This window comes from Poromitra crassiceps, assembly GCF_964638095.1.
Source record: "Poromitra crassiceps genome assembly, chromosome: 19".
In the NCBI taxonomy this organism is placed as follows: Eukaryota; Metazoa; Chordata; class Actinopteri; order Beryciformes; family Melamphaidae; genus Poromitra; species Poromitra crassiceps.
The window spans coordinates 646106-668462 of NC_139646.1; the positions used below are offsets into that span (position 1 = coordinate 646106).

At 43.8% G+C, this 22357-nt stretch overlaps 1 protein-coding gene across 1 annotated transcript in view; it reads right to left on the reverse strand.

The window, feature by feature from the left end:
• The window catches only part of LOC310793421 (girdin-like), a gene marked incomplete at both ends in the record, with an annotated part of 45727 nt that overhangs the window by 22195 nt on the left and 1175 nt on the right, over positions 1 to 22357 (reverse strand). The window contains 10 exons of the mRNA XM_083655241.1: positions 368 to 512; positions 772 to 918; positions 1149 to 1307; positions 3341 to 3422; positions 8179 to 8357; positions 13041 to 13181; positions 14048 to 14131; positions 15118 to 15176; positions 15500 to 15569; positions 19720 to 19825. Of these exons, the coding sequence (XP_083511367.1) occupies positions 368 to 512; positions 772 to 918; positions 1149 to 1307; positions 3341 to 3422; positions 8179 to 8357; positions 13041 to 13181; positions 14048 to 14131; positions 15118 to 15176; positions 15500 to 15569; positions 19720 to 19825 (1172 nt within the window). The remainder of the gene's footprint in view (positions 1 to 367; positions 513 to 771; positions 919 to 1148; positions 1308 to 3340; positions 3423 to 8178; positions 8358 to 13040; positions 13182 to 14047; positions 14132 to 15117; positions 15177 to 15499; positions 15570 to 19719; positions 19826 to 22357) is intronic.

Genomic DNA, 22357 nt, shown 5'->3' on the forward strand with positions numbered 1-22357 from the left:
TGTCAAAGTAGTTTTTGAAAAATTAAAAACAAAAACATCTAGACAAAAAATTAGATTTAGTAAACTCCAAGCTAATAGGCAAATAAGCTACTTTTGACAAAAAAAGGAGTACGCGAATCTGATGAAGCAATATGCGTTTTTAATGTAATCTATTAATAAAAAGTGCCAATCCTGATATACTGGTGTGCGCTGGATTATAAATGTTATTATTTATTTTTTTAAGGCGCCTGCAATAGACTAGAAGATAGAATAGAATAAAAGATAAATAGATCTAATAGTTGGAGACATCCATCCATCCAATTTCTTCATTAACCCTACGGATCCCATCCATTAATAATGTATCCTCCACCCCATCAGCAGATCTTACCCTGGGAGTTATCTGTGGTCTTGGACAGCTGCTCTAACTCCCAGCCCAGGTGTTGGGACTCCTCCATGCTCCTCCTCTGGGCCAGACACAGAACCAGGTTCTCCTCCTGCAGCTCCTCTATGCGCCCCCGATCTGCCTCTTTCTCCTACAGTGGAGACACAGATGTGGGAGAGAGGATGACTCAGAAATGTACTGTATGGATGGGGAGTACTGTCTAGCACACATGAGCACGTATGAGACCAAGCCTTTCTTTATTCCTTCTACAATGATTAGAAAGTTGCTAACAGAGTGTTGGGAATGCCTTTAGATAAGCGTCTCCAATTTGTGTTTACATTTTGCAAAGTGACTCCTGTTGCATGCTTGAAATACTATAAAGACATTTCATCCTATTCTTACAGTCTGACCTGCTCCATGTCATGGACCCGAGCCTGAAGCTGTAGGCTGTGCTTCTCCAGCTGGTGGATTTGATCAGAGCGCTCCCTCCAGCCCGCCACCTGATCCTCCAGCACCTCTTTGGTCTCCTGTAGCACCCGATTATCCTCCTTTAGCTCCTGAGATGTACAAAAAACACATTCAAGATTTATACATACGTATACGAGATCCTCAGGACAAAGAGCTGGGAAAAATACAATTTTGTTTTTGTGATAGTGATGGATTTGTACTTTCCGAGAGGATAAATAAATCATCCAATATATCAATTAGAAATTCTTTAGCATCTGATTGTTGCTTCAGAGTAATTATTTTCTAATTGTTTGACATCCACTCTCCACTCTGCATCCACCTCCACTTTGGCCTTGAAGAACTCCATGTTGTGCAGTTTCTCCCGGTAGCGTCCTACTTCACTCTCCAGCTTGTCTGCTTTGATGGCTCTCTCTCTCAGGGCGTCCAGCTCGTCCCGGTAGGTGCGAGCTGCACGGGCGTCCACCAACAACTGGGAGTTCTGGTGAAGGTGCAGACACAGTAACGGTTTGATGCTGAAATCAAAGTGCACGTAAGTCTGAACAACATCCTCTCGCTCAAGCAGGTTTTACTGTGGGAAATAGTGTTTGGACTGAGTTGTTAGACAACATTCATTTTTACAACTAACCATGCTAACTGGTGCAGCCCAATAGCATGGCAAAACATCCTGATAACGTGATCTCACATTCTGTTTCACTCTACGTATCAGTCTGGACTTCAAGCCGTCCACAGCCATTTTAGTGGGTGGGAGTACTTGCCGTGACAGACAACTCCCTCAGCCAATCAGCATTGCCAATGCAAATCCACTCGGAAGAACGCCAATAATGTATTTTCTGCTTGAGAAACTTCGCTGGTGCATACTCTTGTTCTTGTTTAATTGTTGTTATTGAGTCTATTTCTGTAATAACTGCACTTATGGCTGTGTAAACTTTACTAATGTTAATGTTATCGACGCTCGTTGCTTCGGGAGCCGCCATACTATTTTGCCAGCCCTGATTGGTCAATTACCTTGTCAACTACTATAAACATAACTGAACTGAACCATGAGGCAGGTCCCTGATTGGCCAGTGCACTTTTTGATTTCTGGAAATCGCTGGAGGTGGGCTGGAGGTTCACATGGCCACATGGTTTACCAGGCTAGCAGCCCAAGTCACATGGTCACAAGTCCACATGGTTTCCCAGGCTAGAAGCCCAAGTCACATGGTCACAAGTCCACATGGTTTTCCAGGCTAGAAGCCCAAGTCACATGGTCACAAGTCCACATGGTTTCCCAGGCTAGAAGCCCAAGTCACATGGTCACAAGTCCACATGGTTTCCCAGGCTAGAAGCCCAAGTCACATGGTCACAAGTCCACATGGTTTCCCAGGCTAGAAGCCCAAGTCACATGGTCACAAGTTCACATGGTTTTCCAGGCTAGAAGCCCAAGTCACATGGTCACAAGTTCACATGGTTTTCCAGGCTAGAAGCCCAAGTCACATGGTCACAAGTTCACATGGTTTTCCAGGCTAGAAGCCCAAGTCACATGGTCACAAGTTCACATGGTTTTCCAGGCTAGAAGCCCAAGTCACATGGTCACAAGTCCACATGGTTTCCCAGGCTAGAAGCCCAAGTCACATGGTCACAAGTTCACATGGTTTTCCAGGCTAGAAGCCCAAGTCACATGGTCACAAGTTCACATGGTTTTCCAGGCTAGAAGCCCAAGTCACATGGTCACAAGTTCACATGGTTTTCCAGGCTAGAAGCCCAAGTCACATGGTCACAAGTTCACATGGTTTTCCAGGCTAGAAGCCCAAGTCACATGGTCACAAGTTCACATGGTTTTCCAGGCTAGAAGCCCAAGTCACATGGTCACAAGTTCACATGGTTTTCCAGGCTAGAAGCCCAAGTCACATGGTCACAAGTCCACATGGTTTTCCAGGCTAGAAGCCCAAGTCACATGGTCACAAGTCCACATGGTTTTCCAGGCTAGAAGCCCAAGTCACATGGTCACAAGTTCACATGGTTTTCCAGGCTAGAAGCCCAAGTCACATGGTCACAAGTCCACATGGTTTTCCAGGCTAGAAGCCCAAGTCACATGGTCACAAGTTCACATGGTTTTCCAGGCTAGAAGCCCAAGTCACATGGTCACAAGTCCACATGGTTTTCCAGGCTAGAAGCCCAAGTCACATGGTCACAAGTCCACATGGTTTTCCAGGCTAGAAGCCCAAGTCACATGGTCACAAGTTCACATGGTTTTCCAGGCTAGAAGCCCAAGTCACATGGTCACAAGTCCACATGGTTTTCCAGGCTAGAAGCCCAAGTCACAAAGCTACAACATAGAGGCTACCTAGAATACAATGTGACATCTAATGTTGACACAAATCCTCGGGAGCTTATTGTATGTCTGAGTACAGCGGTTTAAATAGTGTGCTTCTAATCTGTATAATCTCTGGTGCAGAGTGGGGGCTTACTGTGTGTCACTGTTAGAGGGAGCTGGACTTTATTTCCTTCTTCTCTATTCTAATCAATTCAAACCTCCTGCTGGATCCTCTTCAGCTCCGACTCCATGTTCTCCAGCTCGTGTCTGCAGTCCAGCATCTGCTCACTCTTCTCCTCTCTGGTGGGGGTTGGGTGGGTGGTACAGAGAGAGAAGCGGGCTGGTGAGTTAGTATGCACTGTACAGTACTTTTTGTTATGCAGGACCAAATGCACGCACACGCACATGCACATGCAGGGTTTTCCCCGGCTTTTTGGAGGGCTGAGGTGCTGTGTCGCAGGGCGGGGTACGTCCTGCAGCCCAGCACCATTGTGTTCTGCAATTTCACATCATTTTGGACCATTATTATTACCATACCTGTGTACAGAAATTTTGAGAAAATAGAGCAGATAATAAAATAAAAAGCTTAAAGACAACGCTTGCTAAATATGTCCCCTGGGGACCTACAACCAAGTCATTTAGTTAGTTTTGATGCTCTTCACATTGATTTTACAGTAATTAGGCTTCGGTGCTGCCTACAACAGCTTGGGTGCCTGGTAGGGAAAACTCATGTACTCCCCATTCAATCACAATTACAAATTCAAATGTATAAGTAAGTGCAGCCTGAAACCTCTCCTCTACAGCGTGATAGCCTATTTTCCACAAACCCATACATGACCTCCTCTTTCAGTCTCTAGAGGGTACGAGCCTCTTTCTTCATATTGTAAATCTAACACTTTGAAGTCGGAGCTGTTGCATTTTCAGACATACATAAAATACCCGTTCAAAGGTACAAAGTCACGCCATGTTTGATTTGATGGCTTTCTGTCATATTGTGGTTGCTCAGAGACGAGAGTCAGCAAACAGAGAACAGTAGAACAGAGGAGGAGACTGGGATGGAAAGCAGAGATAGTTGGAGGTCTTGATCAGATCAGGGTTAGTGTGTGGTTAGTGTGTGTGTGTGTGTGTGTGTGTGTGTGTGTGTGTGTGTGTGTGTGTGTGTGTGTGTGCGCGCAAGATTGTGCCTGCATTTATCTGCATGTCATCTGCATGTCATGTGTTAAATGCGAATGTGGTATGCATAGAAACGCAAAGCCAATGTGGGTCAGTGGCAGAACACGACCATAGAACTTGCCAAGGCAAGCAGCAATGTGGGCCAAACTCCCCCTGGGCATCTCTTATCCTGTAGTATCAGGCTTCATGTCTCTCTCTCTCTCTCTCTCTCTCTCTCTCTCTCTCTCTCTCTCTCTCTCTCTCTCTCTCTCTCTCTCTCTCTCTCTCTCTCTCTCTCTCTCTCTCTCTCTCTCTCTCTCTCTCTCTCTCTCTCTCTCTCTCTCTCTCTCTACCGAATTCCCCAGAGCAGCTACAGTATCTCAGCTTCCTCACCAACATCCACCCTGCAGAGAAATTCATTCAACACTAAAATAATATTTTTAGTGTGGGAATGTGCAACTTCTAGCAGCTAGTTGGGTTACTCTACAAACTTTGACTCAATTTTGGATATGTGGTATATTTTGAACAAGTGGTGACATACTAGCCTATTATGCAACAATGAGTATTATGCACACTAATATTCCACTGTTATTCCAAAAATGACAATACGGGATTCTGAATTGATAGGGGTGTCGTCATGTAAACAGCATATTCCAGTTGGATTTTCCGAATTAGGCATTTTTCTGAATTTAGCATTTTCCAAATAAGACATTGTGGGATATGCCGATATTCTTCTGCAGGTGCCTTCCTAGTTTGGACATACAGCACATTCGGAATATGAAGTCTCAATCGGAGGTTTTGCTGCAGTTGAACACACGGCCTCTTGCCTGTTTATGGTCAGCTACAGTATGTTTATGGTCAGCTACAGTATGTTTATGGTCAGCTACAGTATGTTTATGGTCAGCTACAGTATTAGTGCTAGTTAGCAGTGCTTTGTAAACAAACTAACTAGCCAGAGATACATGCCTGAAAGAAAAGCCCACATTTCTGGTCGGAAGGAGAAACACACCCACTTTTAAGCATTATGAAAGACTTAGATATCAACAGGTTTTTGGATATATATCAATTAGGGTTGTCAAAAGTATCGATAGTATCGAAAAGTATCAATACTGAAAATTTGAATTGGATACAATACTCATTTGCAACAGGTAGGTATCGATGGTATCGATAAGTATCAATACTAAAAATTTGAAATGGATAAAATACTCATTTGCAACAGTTTCGATACCATCAGATTTTTCCCTCCCTATCATTGGTGGGTATCTGTTGCTTCAACAAGCTAAATGTGGTCTGATGGCTCGAGCAGAGGCTAATCTGCTGTGTAAGTTCAACGTTTTATCAGGCCTAGATGATGGAGAAGTGTGCGTCTGTCCGTCCATCTGTCTACCTTTATATTTATGCCTCTTGATGTGTCATCATCCCCCCCTTCCTGTGGTATCAAAAATGGTATTGAGTATCGGTATTTTCCTGGGTATCGGTATCGAAGTAGAAATTATAGTATCGTGACATCCCTAATATAAATATCGCAACACCAACCTTTTCAATGGTAAGCGCCTCAAATGTAAGAATAGCAAAAAAGACAACTAAGTTAGGTAACCAGCTGGCTGTTTTTTTTGTAAATGGTGTATGTTGTATGTATGGTGTAAGTTCATGTGTATGTTCAGGTGTATGTTGTATGTATGGTGTAAGTTCATGTGTATGTTCAGGTGTATGTTGTATGTATGGTGTAAGTTCATGTGTATGTTCAGGTGTATGTTGTATGTATGGTGTATGTTGTATGTTGTATGTATGGTGTAAGGGTAAGTTCATGTGTATGTTCAGGTGTATGTTGTATGTATGGTGTATGTTGTATGTTGTATGTATGGTGTAAGGGTAAGTTCATGTGTATGTTCAGGTGTATGTTGTATGTATGGTGTATGTTGTATGTTGTATGTATGGTGTAAGGGTAAGTTCATGTGTATGTTCAGGTGTATGTTGTATGTATGGTGTAAGGGTAAGTTCATGTGTATGTTCAGGTGTATGTTGTATGTATGGTGTATGTTGTATGTATGGTGTAAGGGTAAGTTCATGTGTATGTTCAGGTGTATGTTGTATGTATGGTGTAAGGGTAAGTTCATGTGTATGTTCAGGTGTATGTTGTATGTATGGTGTATGTTGTATGTATGGTGTAAGGGTAAGTTCATGTGTATGTTCAGGTGTATGTTGTATGTATGGTGTAAGGGTAAGTTCATGTGTATGTTCAGGTGTATGTTGTATGTATGGTGTATGTTGTATGTATGGTGTAAGGGTAAGTTCATGTGTATGTTCAGGTGTATGTTGTATGTATGGTGTAAGGGTAAGTTCATGTGTATGTTCAGGTGTATGTTGTATGTATGGTGTAAGGGTAAGTTCATGTGTATGTTCAGGTGTATGTTGTATGTATGGTGTAAGGGTAAGTTCATGTGTATGTTCAGGTGTATGTTGTATGTATGGTGTAAGGGTAAGTTCATGTGTATGTTGTATGTATGGTGTAAGGGTAAGTTCATGTGTATGTTCAGGTGTATGTTGTATGTATGGTGTAAGGGTAAGTTCATGTGTATGTTGTATGTATGGTGTAAGGGTAAGTTCATGTGTATGTTCAGGTGTATGTTGTATGTATGGTGTATGTTGTATGTTGTATGTATGGTGTAAGGGTAAGTTCATGTGTATGTTCAGGTGTATGTTGTATGTATGGTGTATGTTGTATGTTGTATGTATGGTGTAAGGGTAAATTCATGTGTATGTTCAGGTGTATGTTGTATGTATGGTGTAAGGGTAAGTTCATGTGTATGTTCAGGTGTATGTTGTATGTATGGTGTAAGGGTAAGTTCATGTGTATGTTCAGGTGTATGTTGTATGTATGGTGTAAGGGTAAGTTCATGTGTATGTTCAGGTGTATGTTGTATGTATGGTGTAAGTTCATGTGTATGTTCAGGTGTATGTTGTATGTATGGTGTAAGTTCATGTGTATGTTCAGGTGTATGTTGTATGTATGGTGTAAGGGTAAGTTCATGCGCTATAACAGCCATCAGGTGACAGTCAGATTAGGAGTGAGTGAGAGAGTGAATGAATGGATGAATGAAGAAAGCCGTAGGAAGTACAGTATATCATGGGGACATTTTACATGACGGTAATCGTAATATGCAAGGCTGCATGTAAACAGGAATATTAGTGGAATATTAATTTTCATTTAGCCACGTAAACAGCTTAGTGGGAATATTGTCTTTTTTGGAATAAGGGCAAAAACCGGAATATTGTGTGCATGTAAACGTAGTCAGTCAGTCATTGACTACGTTTACATGTGGGCTTTTCTTTTGGGAATGCATCTCTGGCGAGTTGGTTTGTTTACAAAGCACCATAAACAGGCAAGAATCTGTGTGTCGCAAACTGTGGTAAAACCCCTGATTGAGACCGCATATTCCCAATGTGCTGTATTCATGTCCAAAGAGTGCTCCTGAAACCTGAATAATATCACCGTATCCCACGTCTTAATCGAAAAATGCTAGATTCGGAAAACGCCTAATTTGGAAAATCTAACAGGAATATGCTGTTTACATAACCCTGATCAAATTCAGAATATTGTGATTTTCAGAATAATAGTGGAATATTAGTGTGCATGGAAATGTACTCAAACTCCAAGGTCCATGAATCCAGGAGCATGAAATCTAATCCTAAAGCAACTTGTGATAAGCAGGGCAACTATTCTGTTAGTGACACAACTAGTGCACACAAGCTGTGACTTCTGCCCTGTTCCCAGTGACTGGTCTGGACTGGACTGTCCAGTGGGTACTCACAGCTCTTGTCAGTGGGTACTCACAGCTCTTGTCAGTGGGTACTCACAGCTCTTGTCAGTGGGTACTCACAGCTCTTGTCAGTGGGTACTCACAGCTCTTGTCGGAGTCGTCTGATCTTGGCCTTGGAGTCAGCCAGCTCCACCCCCAGGTGTTGCTGGGCCCCCGCCTGCTGCTGCTGCATGCTGGAACAGTAGCTGTCAGACTCGGTGCTGGACGGGCTACTGAGCGGGCTAACCACGCCCTCTCTCTCCTGCATTAGCTCGGCTATAGTCTGCAGAAAGAAAGAGATGGAGGATTAAGCAGGCTACAGGTGAGGTAGTCTCGCTAGCCAGCCTCTCTTCCCTTCCCTCAGAGAGTCTGGCGTCGTGGAAATAGGCAACAGGGATCAGCCCGCCCCTGCTCTAAAGCTGCTCTCCCATTCGAGCGGCTGTTTCGGTGGCAGCAGGATATCCGCTCCCCCGCTTGCAAGCTCTGTCACGCTCTGTCATTGGCTCCGACCATATGTCAATCAGCTCCCATGTGTGTCGCTGTAATGCTCCCGGCCGCCGAATGTGAAAACAACGACGCTAACTAGCTAGCGTAGAAAGCTAACGGCAGAAACCTACATGCTAACTCGTTGCTACACGCTGAAAATGGCAAGTTTTGAAGAAAATGTGGATTGTGCAATAAAGAAGGCCTGCTCGGCACAAGTTCCACCCCGAAACTATTTTCCAATGGCACTAACGCTAAGCACCGCCCAAGACGAGGATGATTGGTTTACCCAAACAGAGCATTTTTTTCGCAATCCCATAATGGAAACCTGCAGCGCCAGACTCTCTGAGGGAAGGGAAGAGAGGCTGGCTAGCGAGACTACAGGTGAGGTGACCTTTAACTCAATGTACCCTCAACAGCTGTGCCCTCAGTAAACATCAGAAAAGCTTGTGGGACACAACAGTACAGTTGTCATGTTGAAATGTGTTCACTGGGATTTGTCAACCCATCCAGATTGCAGTAGAAGGTGTAGCACGTACTAGCCTGACTGACTTGTCAACTCGTTACTAGAGCTGTGCATCTTCACTGATCTCACGATTCGATACGATTCGATTATACAAGTCTACGATTCGATTCGATTCGATTCGATTATATGATGCATCTTAAATCGATGCATCACTTTTTCCGCAATACATGATTTATTTTTTCTCACTTTCTTTTTTCTCACTGTGTGGCTACTTTTAAAATAAAAGTGCATTTGGAATTGCATTGTATTATGATCCATAATTAAAATAAACAACTGCATGTACTTACGGTACATTCTATTTTATTTGATTATTGAATAATCGATTTTTGATATTTGTTAATCGATTCAGAATCGTCCTATTAAGCATCGCGATGCATCTCTGAATCGATTATTTTCGGCAGCTCTACTCGTTACACTTCACTTCCTTCTCAAGTCTGACATCGCCTCCACTCTAGTCTCGGCTCCCAGACGTTTGGTGAGCTGCGCCACCAAACGTCTGGGAATTTCACTGTCAGAAACTGTCTGTCCGAGCCCGGCGAGAACCGCCGGCAGCAGACACGCCTACATTTATTATTAGAATTTTATTTGGTAGCGTCAATGCCATTTATCATAGTCCTAACACAGAGCATGAAGCTGATATGCTCCAAACAAAATTTATAGCTGTGGTTTATTTTACAATCATTTTTCCTACCCGGAAGTGGTCCGCTTGCTACTGTGAAGTCATCAGCAGGCTCTGTAACGTTAGCCTCGGGAGTCGGGTTTATCGCTGGGGGAAAGACCTCTAGCCGCCGGGGCCGGATGAAACACGTCCTATTAACAGGTTATGTTTGTTTCTAAGTGATTAATATGTTTCTCCGCAAATGCGACGATGTTTTGTGAGACACCGGTTCTGCATGAGCGTCACTGCCCCCAGAAAGCAGGCCCGCCCACAACACTCATGATTGGTTCTCCGATGCAAGGCTTCCAACAGCGCCACCTAACGTTATGCAAAGATTTAAATAGTAATATTCTCAGTCTTACAGGAGTGAAACGGATTAAGACTGAGGGCTGAGGCCATGTCCACACGGAGACGGAAGCTATCTTTTTTTTTTTCCGTTTCAGAAAAGTTTTCCATAAACATGGAAACGTTTCAAGAAATGTGTGTATCCACATGAAACCACTGAAACCGCTGTAGAATAACAGAGAAAGACAATCTCGTCAATAATGGCATACAACCTCTAGGGGCGCACAGTCTATAATGTGTATCTCACTGTAGCAGCAGCTTAAACCCTTGGCTTTGCGGGGAGGTTTGCCATGTCGATGAATAAAATGATGAAACCTACAGTATACAGGCAAATGCAGAGCTGTTCAGCAGGGCTGATGGTCTCCCTGTAGCCTACAATATAGAACGTTAACTATCGGTGACGTTCCTGATATCATCCACTTCCATGATCTTTAGACATGTTGCAAACACATCCCAGCGTATTGGCCGCTCCTGCACATCACAGCACAGGCTAAATGATGCAACATAAATATACATTATATAAACTCATGGCATAAATGTGTTTTTATTGGAAAAAGTCGCGTCAAGTACCGGTAAGCTAAAGTCTTGTTGGAGTGGACACGAGCGGATATCACAGACATCACAGTGCAACCGCGTGTTCCTCAAACCTCTCACTTCCCTATTCACGTTGTATTTACGAGGGCTATATATAGGGCAAGAGAGTATGTTGGTTACACTCAGGGTTTAGATTTCATTTCATTTCATTTTGTCCAATATTAAAATATTCCAGAATTGCATGTTGTATTAAAAATAAATATAATTTCTATCTAACACGTTAAGCCTGATTTTGTTTGTGTTATTGTAAAAATGTAGCCGCCGCTAAGCCTTCTGGGAAATATCCGATGAAGGGAGGGGAGGGGTGGATGGGTAGAGTCAGCTGTGTGGAGCCCTGAGGATGTTGTAGGCTACACGCTGTTCTCCGTGTCCACTTGTTGCTGACGGTGGTAATAGAGGAGCATTATATTTTGCTGCAAGATCCCCACTGCTGTGCAAATTTTTATATTATTTGGTAACGAACGTTACTGCCATGATTGTTATTGTTGCTGGTGGAGAGAGGTGGGGCTATGGCGTCATCGTTTCAGGAAAGATGCGTATGGGTTGTAAACACGGAAATGCAAGGGTGGCGTCTTCAGATTTAATCACTCTGGGACCCGTTTTGAAAAATTAGCGTATACGGCCAGAACGTATAGTCCCAGAACGCGGTTCCATCTGGACGAAACGGCTATATGACAAAAAACTTTAGCGGATACACCTAAAGTCGTCTCCGTGTGGACATGGCCTTGTCTACCTCCACTCTAACTGGTTTCCATCGGGGAAACCCCCCAGGGGAATTCGATTTCCCCTAACCAATCGCTAGACTCAAGACCAACAACGTATTCGCCTGAATATAATCCAGAGAATGAAAAAATAAATAAAATAAAAAACATCTCCATTTTGAATAAATGTCTTCAACGCAGATTGCTGTTCGGATTTCAAAGTAATTGGTACTTGTAATCAATTCAATCGTTAGTCCCCTCGGTGCTCATTGGACAAGTCGTGTTTTCAACTTACAGTAGGAAATGGCTGTTGCATGTCACGATGCCAGATCAGAAGCAGCCAACTCGGTTGAGTGGGCGGAGTCGACCCAGGCAAAGCACGCACAGCTTAAAGTCGAGCTGAACCCAAAAATGACTTTTATTTTCTTTTAGTTCAAATACCTGGGTATGCAGTGCACCTACAGTATTTAATAATGTATGCAAACAAAATGACAAAAGTCTAATTTATTTCGTTTTTCACACTTTTTCACATCAAAAGTTCATTTTTCAAGATTTCATTGATAACAGTAATGTACAGTTTGCTGACGTCACCTAGTACTACCAAATTTCTACCCCATTTCAACCAATCATATCACGACATGCAGCTGTCAATCAAATCTTCATTTCAGGATAATTTTCTCTTCCAAAAGAAAGAGAAAATGGCGCCTAGTGCCTGTCATCTGGCAGAATTCCTATCCCATAAACTAACTACTAACTTGGCCAATTGTTAGAAACATTAACAAAAACCAAAAACTATAATCTCTAAGAATGCAAAGAAATGTAACTGGCTCGTTAAAACGCGCATTCCAGGGATATCGTATTTACAGCAGCGATAATGGCACTCGCATCCTAGAGCTTGGTTGTCCTGTACGAGTCAAACTATTCTTCTTCATTCAGGGCAAACAAAGAAACGTCCACATTTCAGCCTTGAGCCATCATCAGCTCAATGCGTACATTTATATGCAGACATGATGTCCTAATCCAGTTACAGTATAACGTAAATCCAACATCATGCCCAGTACATGTTCAGATTCATACAGAGGTTCAAGTTCTGACAAAAATATCCAAATCAATTTGATATCATGTATTTGATGATGACTCTTGTACACCTCTTTGACTTAAAAGTTGACATAATATTCATACTTACTGACAGGAATACTATAGAGGTGCTCTTGAGCAAGGCAGTTATAGTAACTCCAGTAGAAGACTGGTAGCCTGGGTAAACCCAGCCCCCACGTGACCTGCTCTCAGACCTGCTCTCAGTCACTAGTGACTGAGAGCTCTCAGTCACTAGTGACTCAGTCACTAGTGACTGAGAGCAGGTCTGAGAGCAGGTCACGTGGGGGCTGGGTTTACCCAGGCTAGAAGACTGGTTGTATTGGGCTGACTGAAGGTGTGACCTTGCATGCATGTGTACACCCACTCACACCTTCAAACAGCCCTGTACAACCAGTCTTCTACTGGAGGTAGTGGAAGTGGCTTGCTCAAGAGCACCTCCATAGTAGAGTGGTTGTAGTATATTCCTGTCAGTCTGTCTCCAGCTGTGTCATTCATTTCCCCTAAATAAATATGGGTTTAAAAAACAAGATAACAAATAAAAATACAATCAACCGTGGGTACCTCCAGCTGGGTGTCCCTCTGGTCCAGCAGGCTTCGGAGGTGCAGGGCCATGTTCCTGGCCACCGTCTCCAGCTCCTCTAGGTGCAGCTCGCTAGCCTCCAGCCACTGCAGGTCCAGCACGTTGTCCTGACTGTGGGTCAGCTGGGACAAATGGAGAGGGACACGGTCAGGCCGGGACAGAGGAAGACGATCAGGGCGGGACAGGGTAGGACCAATGAAATATGAAGAAACACAGTGGGATAAAGACAGCAATGATTTCGCTGCTTTCAGATTATTCTAATTAACTGGTAGTATCAACGGGATCAAACTTGTCTGTGGATAGCGTATGACACTATGAAGAGTGTTAGTTGTGGGTATCCTAAAGATTAAATTGACTATAAAGTCAAGTACGGTATATGTATGTATGTATATGTATATGTATGTATGTATGTAAGCATATGTATGTATGTGTATGTCTAATGTTTAATTGTATGTTTAATTAGGTATATGCTATTTGCACCTGTACGTCAAATACGTCGAATTTAAAATGTTTAAGCACGTCTAAAGTATGCACAGGACATGTGCACCTATGTGCAGTGAATATGCCACTGTCTCTGACTTGTCTTATCACTATACTGCCTTATTGCTTGTTGTGTCTCTTGTTGTTTTTGCACTCATATGCCCTGTTATATTTGTACTATGTTGTAAACGGAGTCCACAGCACAAGAATTTCACACGTGATACTTGTACCACGGAGTGACAATAAAAATCTTGAATCTTGAAGTCGGTATTTCTCCTGACACATTCCGCTCACAAGACTCACATTTCCTTTGAAACCCTGCTGGGGGCGATGCTGAATTTATTCGACGGTACACGCATCTCCAGATACAGCTGTGAGCAAAGCCACTCGCATACCGAACTATGATAACGCTGTGGCACTGCGGGGCCCACGTTTCACTCTTTAGTATGGTTGCCGCTAGCAACCGTAATGCTATAAATGATGGATTAACAAGCATAATATCAGATACCTCCTGAATATGTTCAGCGATGGCGGCTTGCGTGTCAAAGTGGAGGCTCTGGATCCTCTCGATGTACTGCTCTTTTTTCTCGCACTGAAATTGAAGATGTAAAGAGATTAAGATCTCCAGTGAAGTCGCTTGTGCGGTCTGGCCTCCGGTTTCTGCGGAGGGGTTGAGAAAGGGCTCATTCTGATCGTATAAAGAAAGAAAATACATACAATTTTACATTGATATACATATTATACACATATATTGAAAGGGTTCTTTCTGCACACATACTTGAGACAACAACATCCTACTAGAGCAGGGGTGCCCAAATTCTTTCCCATGAAGGGCCAAAACTCAATCTGGGTGGAGGGCCGAGGGCCAAAAATAAATGTTGTGGAATTACATTAAAATGTATTGTGTTTTATAGAAAATTAACATTCTAAATCTAAAATAACATTTCAATATAATAATCTACTTTTTATCTGTTTGGTAATTGTAATAATTTGCAATTGGTTATATATATAAAAAAAAACATCTGCATTTGTGGGGAGCTTAAACATTTAATCAGTAAACACCCCGTTAAAAACAGTTGTATTTTCCACCTTTGTAATCAAGAGAGAAATCTGACTTAATTCACAACTTGAAAAATCCTCAAGGTACTTTGAAAATCAGCTTTATTGTCCATCTTTTGTAAACAATTTGCCATGACAATTTGCAGGGATGCAATCTCAGGAGTGAACACAGTATCCGCAGCCACATTCAGACACTGTTTCACAAAGTCACCACATGAAAAAGTGTGTCCACCCTTTGCAATCAGTGCAGATATCTGATAACTTGCCCGAGTTGCATTCTGGATAAAAAATCGGGGGGGAAAAAAAAAAAAAAAAATCCGTGGCGGGCCAAAACAGTTTGGCCCGCGAGCCCCAAATTGGTCAGCACTGTACTAGAGACTAACATGGCCATAAAAAAACACAAAGAAACCGACATACACATACACACGCACACGCGCGCACACACACGCGCGCACACGCACGCACGCACACACACGCACGCATAAACTATAAAAAGCACAGCTTGAAATGAGTGTATACCTGGACAGCACATCCCAGCAGTAACAGCAGCAGCTTCTTCATTTCCTCCAGACTTTGTTCTGTGGGGAGTAAAAACAAGTTCAGGCCCTGAAATAAAACTCTGTGATTAAAAAGACTGTGAACTGATGGGATGGATGTAGGTTGAATAGACCACCGGTGTTAGTTAGTTGTTTATAACGTGGCTATATTTATAACGTACTCCGGTTTCCGGTTTATAATTCGGGTCTGTATATAGAGTATAAGGGGGACAAGAGGAGATGGTCTTCTGCCTTTTTCCTTGTTTTTTCAAATGAGGCAGAATGCCGTTTTGCCAGAAATCTGGGGGGAGGGGGAATGCATTGCATACCACAGTAAGGAGTCTTACCACAGTAAGGAGTCTTACCACAGTAAGGAGTCTTGCCAAACAGCAACACGTTGGGCAGAGGAATCATAATCAGCTGTCTCAGATGATCCTGCACAAAAAGAAGAGGAAGAAGAAGAGCAGTGTGAGAGAGAGAGACAGATCAGCACAGAGTGATGTGAGAGAGAGAGAGAGAGACAGGCAGATAAGCACATTTCATCCAGCAGAGACGAGGACAGCATAAAGACACTTGTTGGGGTGCAGCCAGAGGTATCTGAATGGAGGGTATGTGTGTATGTAAGTGCAGCCAGAGGTATCTGAATGGAGGGTATGTGTGTATGTATGGCACATGGCAGCCGCTTGACTCAATGTAGAAACACAGCCAACACATGGAAAGTGACCTGAATGGCTAAATGACAGAAGCAGTTTCCCTGGTGCGGTGGTGAAATCCCCCAACACCGTGGCCGCCCAACTCTCTTTCAGACTGTATGTGGTGTGTGTGTGTGTGTGTGTGTGTGTGTGTGTGTGTGTGTGTGTGTGCGCGTGTGTGTACAGTGTGTGAGTGTGTGTGCCTGCGTGTGTGTATGCACAACAAGTGCACACGTGTGTGTGTGTGTGTGTGTGTGTGTGTGTGTGTGTGTGTGTGTGTGTAGGGTAATAATGATTGTTAATAGTTTCTCATGAGAAACAGAGACCCTCTTATGTTCAGGAAACTATTACTAATTCCCAAGTGAGGAAAAAGCTGCAGTTGAGGGTCATTTGGCGTTTTAAGCAATGAAGCCTGCCGGCAGCAACAGTCACGTTTTCTAACAACTGTCCACCCTGTTACCATTAGGCAACGTTCAACTGACTGGACTGGCTCTCCAAGCTTCAGCTGCTTCCCCAGTCTGATAACGGAGAGCTGCAGCACTCCTCTAGACCTTTGGGGCAGGGTAGGAAATTAGCGTGGGGGTCTGTGCAAATTGCCCGTAAAAAAATCTAAAATTGCCCTTGGAATTAGGATGACGGGGGTTTGAAATGCCCCCCATAAAATAAAGTTAACTTTCTGTATTTTAATGTTACTCTGTATTTGCAAAGCATGTCCGGATTTTGTTCTACTCGCGACTCGAAAGTGGCCAGCTAACCATCCATAGCTGCACAATCCCCGCCCCCTCCTCCTACTAGTGTTAGTTCAGTAACAGGCAGCAGTGCAGCTAGCTGGCCAGCTAGTTCACCAGCTCACTCGTTTTTCAATACGCAAACCACCCACTGAGTCAGGACTAGAACATTATCACAGTCGCTGAGCCTCTCCTGCTAAAAGAGAGTCAGAGAGTCTACTATTGTGTGTTGGAGGATGGATAGCGACATGTAGGGCTGCACGATATTGGAAAAAACAGACATTGCAATATTTTTTTATTCTGCGATATATATTGCGATATGAAAAAATACAGGAATTTTCACCAAAAGTCTTGAATAGGTCTATCAAGCCTTGCTCATTTAAGAAGGTGGCCTAGTGGGTAACGTGCGTGGTTGACGTAGTAGGAAGTGAGTGTGTTTTTAGCCACAGACAGGGTGAGTTGCAGGATCCTAAGTGAGTAAAAGTACTATAGTTAGTAGGAAAAGAGCTTAGAACGTCACCGAGAGGGCGTGCATTACTGTATGTTATCAGTTAATTTACCTTACTTAACATTGCACGCTCTGCGATGTGACTATTGCGCATGTGCACATTGCGATGACGATGCTGAAACGATATATTGTGCAGCCCTAGCGACATGTACCTCGTACTGTACATTACATAACATGCCAGACAGTGTTTTTAAGGAAGATTTGTGAGCAATTGTGATGTCATCAGTGATGCGAAGTTGAGCAATTGTGCACTGCACTAGTGTCCTCTAGAGAGAGAGTGGCGTCAGCGGAGGACCAAAATGCGAGACTCATTAGCCAATGAACAGCCAGGAATGGGTCTCGCGCTACTTTTGCATGCTAAAATAAAGCTGATAATGTACAATTTGATTCAAGGGATGAAAAACCCTTTCAGAGTACAACACAAACTGTCTATTTTGCTGCAACTCGACAGTGCTGCTTAATCCAGGACCTTACTTCCTGGAACTCTTTGAGAGTAAAAAACTGGTCCATTGGAGTGAATGGCGATGTCGGGACTCTTCTATCTACACGACTCTGCACTGCACATGCCAATAGAGCAGGCGAGGCCATGCAGCAGCCGCACAGCGGGCGAGGCCATGCAGCAGCCGCACAGCGGGCGAGGCCATGCAGCAGCCGCACAGCAGGCGAGGCCATGCAGCAGCCGCACAGCAGGCGAGGCCATGCAGCAGCCGCACAGCGGGCGAGGCCGTGCGCTGGACGAAAATGAAATGGAAATGGGCGCAAATGATCCAAAATGCCCACAAAATGTATTTCACAGGGGCAATAAAAGCCCTTGTTAAAGAAAGTTAATTTGCTACCCTGCTTTAGTTTGCGGTATTACAGATAGATTATAGATAAGGAATCTTTTTTTGTGGGTTGGAACAGGATGCATTGCAGTTAGAGTAAAAGCATACCAGTTGTGGCTATATTATATTTCCTCGCAGTCTGGTGAAAACCTTGCATCACCTTAACATCAACTTTTCAGGAATTAAGAAATCCAGCCAGAGCACTTTTGAGTTTATCCACTGGGTTTCGAATGGGTTCATAAGACCAAGGTGGTACAATCTTCTCAACCCATGGAGGAGTATGCAACCTGTTACATTGTAACCCTTCAATTGACCAACATGAAAATCATCGATATTGGAGGTTTTCACATGACAATAGTGATTTGTAAGATACAATGGATAATCTACATCAGTACTTTTTTTTTTGCAACAGACACACTTAAGCTTGGTTCAAATTGTACTCAACTACTAAAACAGCTCGGCACAGAAAGGAAATCCCAGGTCCAACAGCAGCGTGCTCTGCCCGAGGATCTCATGAGTTGTGACTTCAAATGGCTCATGCTAAAGCTCTGGCCGATGTGGGTCTAACTGCAGCTTTACTGAGGAGAGCTGCTGGTGGCTAAGCTAGCGCCTGTGCTGATTGCACAGACAGATGTTTCCATGGCTGATATTTAGGCCATGCATCTTAAGAAGAGCCAGATGATCTGCTAGCAAGCTGGATCTGTGGTGATGGGACAGATGTGCTACTGACTAGTACACTGTGTGTGTGTGTGTGTGTGTGTGTGTGTGTGTGTGTGTGTGTGTGTGTGTGTGTGTGTGTGTGTGTGTGTGTGTGTGTGTGTTAGGGGTGTAAAAAATAATCGATTATAAGATGCATCGCGATGCGGACCTGCATGATTCTGCATCGATTCACAAATGTCAAAAATCGATTATTAAAAAAAAATATATATATATATATATATATATATATATATATATATATATATATATATATATATATAATCAAATCAAATATAATGGAAGTACATGCAGTTGTTTATTTTAATTATGGATCATAATACAATGCAATTCTAAATGCAGTTTTATTTTAAAAGTAGCCACACAGTGAGAAAAAAGAAAGTGAGAAAAAAAATCATGTATTCGGGAAAAAAAGTGATGCATCGATTTAAGATGCATCGAGATGCATCGATAATCATTATCGAATCGAATCGTAGCCCTCTGAATCGTAATCGAATCGAATCGTGAGGCCAGTGAAGATTGACAGCCCTAGTGTGTGTGTGTGTGTGTGTGTGTGTGTGTGTGTGTGTGTGTGTGTGTGTGTGTGTGTGTGTGTGAAACACACCACGTCATCCAGCGGATCGCCGGGAACGGCTCCAAAAAACAATTGTGCTCTGAAAACAGGGTGTCATAGTAGCGTAAATAAATGTGATGCACGTTATCTAGCTATGTAGCTACAAAAATAAAGTGAACTAAGTGAACACCGTATAAAAGCATCCTTCTATGGGGGACAAAGCGGAAAGAGCACCGGCTGAAGCACCGGAAACACAGGCTTTTAGGGCGGATGATCATTCCCTGTAGTAATGGCTAACAGGCTCTCTCTCCTTTGAGAGAGCCTGGTGACGCGAGGTTAGGGTAAACACAGGTGGTGCCCACCAAAACATTGAGGGTTCATGTACTGTAGGTGTTCCTGTGCTGGAGCACTCATGAAGGTTTTGGGTGCACCTGTTTTACCCTGCCTTTGAGAGACAAAATGGCTGCTGTGAAAAAGGCCCATGCTGAGAGAGAGCGAGAGAGAGAGAGAGAGAGAGAGAGAGAGAGAGAGAGATAATGTGGGAGGGAACATGCGTAACTCACCAGATAAAAAGTCTTGATTTGACGGACAAGGAGCCTCAGGTTGTGGACCCTCTGACTGGCATCACTTTTCACCTTGTTGACACCCTGCAGTGTAGCCGAGGGATTCCTTGACATAGAAAATACCATCAATGGATTTTACTGGATATTTCTGCTGTTCTCCAACAGCAAACCAATGGTTGTCAATATGAAGGGAACGGGGTAGAAGGAGGTTATACACCTGTAACCTGTTCAAAAGCCTTGGCTTGAGGATCCCCATGAGAACATCTACAAGGTTTCTATTCATTTCTAACTTTAGCCTGTGTCAGTGACATCATTCCTCTGGGACACCAACTGCACTGTGTGTGTGTGTGTGTGTGTGTGTGTGTGTGTGTGTGTGTGTGTGTGTGTGTGTGTGTGTGTGTGTGTGTGTGTGTGTGTGTGTGTGTGTGTGTGTGTGTGTGTGTGTGTGTGTGTGTGTGTGTGTGCGTGCGCGCGTTCATGTGTGTGTGTGTGCGTGCGTGCGTGTGTGAGAGCCAAATGCGGGTAGCATCAGACTTTCCACCCAAAATAACCAGGAAAACCCCATCTGAATTCATGGCCTGTTCTGTTGATTATATGACCTAGTAGGATCTGGCCTGTTGGTTAGGAGGACATAGTATAATCTGGCCTGTTGGTTAGGAGGACATAGTATAATCTGGCCTGTTGGTTAGGAGGACATAGTATAATCTGGCCTGTTGGTTAGGAGGACATAGTATAATCTGGCCTGTTGGTTAGGAGGACATAGTATAATCTGGCCTGTTGGTTAGGAGGACATAGTATAATCTGGCCTGTTGGTTAGGAGGACATTGTATAATCTGGCCTGTTGGTTAGGAGGACATAGTATAATCTGGCCTGTTGGTTAGGAGGACATAGTATAATCTGGCCTGTTGGTGGTTAGGACATAGTATAATCTGGCCTGTTGGTTAGGAGGACATAGTATAATCTGGCCTGTTGGTTAGGAGGACATAGTATAATCTGGACTGTTGGTTAGGAGGACATAGTATAATCTGGCCTGTTGGTTAGGAGGACATAGTATAATCTGGCCTGTTGGTTAGGAGGACATAGTATAATCTGGACTGTTGGTTAGGAGGACATAGTATAATCTGGCCTGTTGGTTAGGAGGACATAGTATAATCTGGCCTGTTGGTTAGGAGGACATAGTATAATCTGGCCTGTTGGTTAGGAGGACATAGTATAATCTGGCGTGTTGGTTAGGAGGACATAGTATAATCTTGCATGTTGGTTAGGAGGACATAGTATAATCTGGCCTGTTGGTTAGGAGGACATAGTATAATCTTGCGTGTTGGTTAGGAGGACATAGTATAATCTGGGGTAGAAATGCCAGATTGTGAATAGAGAGCCGCAGGGATGACGTATTTTTGTAGGCAGAATGCGGAAGTCCCGAACTTCCTGGTTCTACACTGTTTCTGTCTATGGGATTTTTGAATAGGTTTTTGCCGCGATGCTTCAAATATGGTCTCTGGGCAACGCAAGATTAATCAAACGCGAACCAGAGTTCCGTCGGATAATCTTCACACATGAGGACCACTTTCATGAGTTTTGAAGCGTAAATGCGAGCCCTAGAAGTAAAATGCTCGAGCTAAGCTAATCCAGAACTACACACTGTCGCATAGGCTTTCACGTCACGTCAGCACTCAACCTGGACTGTTGTTGGATGTGTGCACTGATTACCCCGGGCTGAACGGGGCAGAACCAGGTGAGGGAAAGAGAATTTCCGTGTTCGCCCTTTGAAGTGGTGATGTTATTGACGTATATATCCCCATCGACTCAAAAGTGTAGTCTCATTTAGCCGTTTGCTAGCTAGCCGTCCTTTTAACGGCAAGTAAAAGCTTCAAAACTCGTAAAAGTGGTCCTCGTGTGTGAAGATGATATTACTAAACACTGGTTCGCGTTTGATTAATCCAGCGTTGCCCAGAGAGATTATTAGAAGCATCGCGCCAAAAACCCATTCAAAACTCCCATAGGCGAAAACTGTGAAGAACCAGGGCTGTTAGCATCGATGATTTCCGGACTCGTTACTGCGGCTCTCTATGTCACATAGTTGAAATCTTTATGTAAATCATCCATCAGCCTCAGTGCAGTAATGTAGGCCAACTCAGTACCAAACCCATCAAGTTAAAAATCTCTAGGGGAGAGGTGCTGCATTAAGCCTAGCTGTAGCTGTCCTGTACTGCATCAGCCAGCCTCTCAGTCTGTCTCTGTGCTGTTTGTCCTGTCCCTCCACCTCCCTACCATCTGTGTCCTACTGCACTAAACACCAGCAACTAGGCCCTAATCCCAGAGGGTCTCCCAATCCAGGAGATTATCCCCCTCCCCTCCCCTCTCAGCACGCACAGCATTGTCCCCCCCCCCCCCCCCCCCCCCTTCAGAGCTGGTTATTGTGACCCAGGGGAATGAGGGGCTGAGGGGATATTGTGACCCAGGGGAATGAGGGGCTGAGGGGATATTGTGACCCAGGGGGGTGAGGGGCTGAGGGGATACTGTGACCCAGGGGGATGAGGGGCTGAGGGGATACTGTGACCCAGGGGGATGAGGGGCTGAGGGGATACTGTAGACTCGGGATGGCCAGACAGCATTATCCCTCATCCTCAAAAGCATC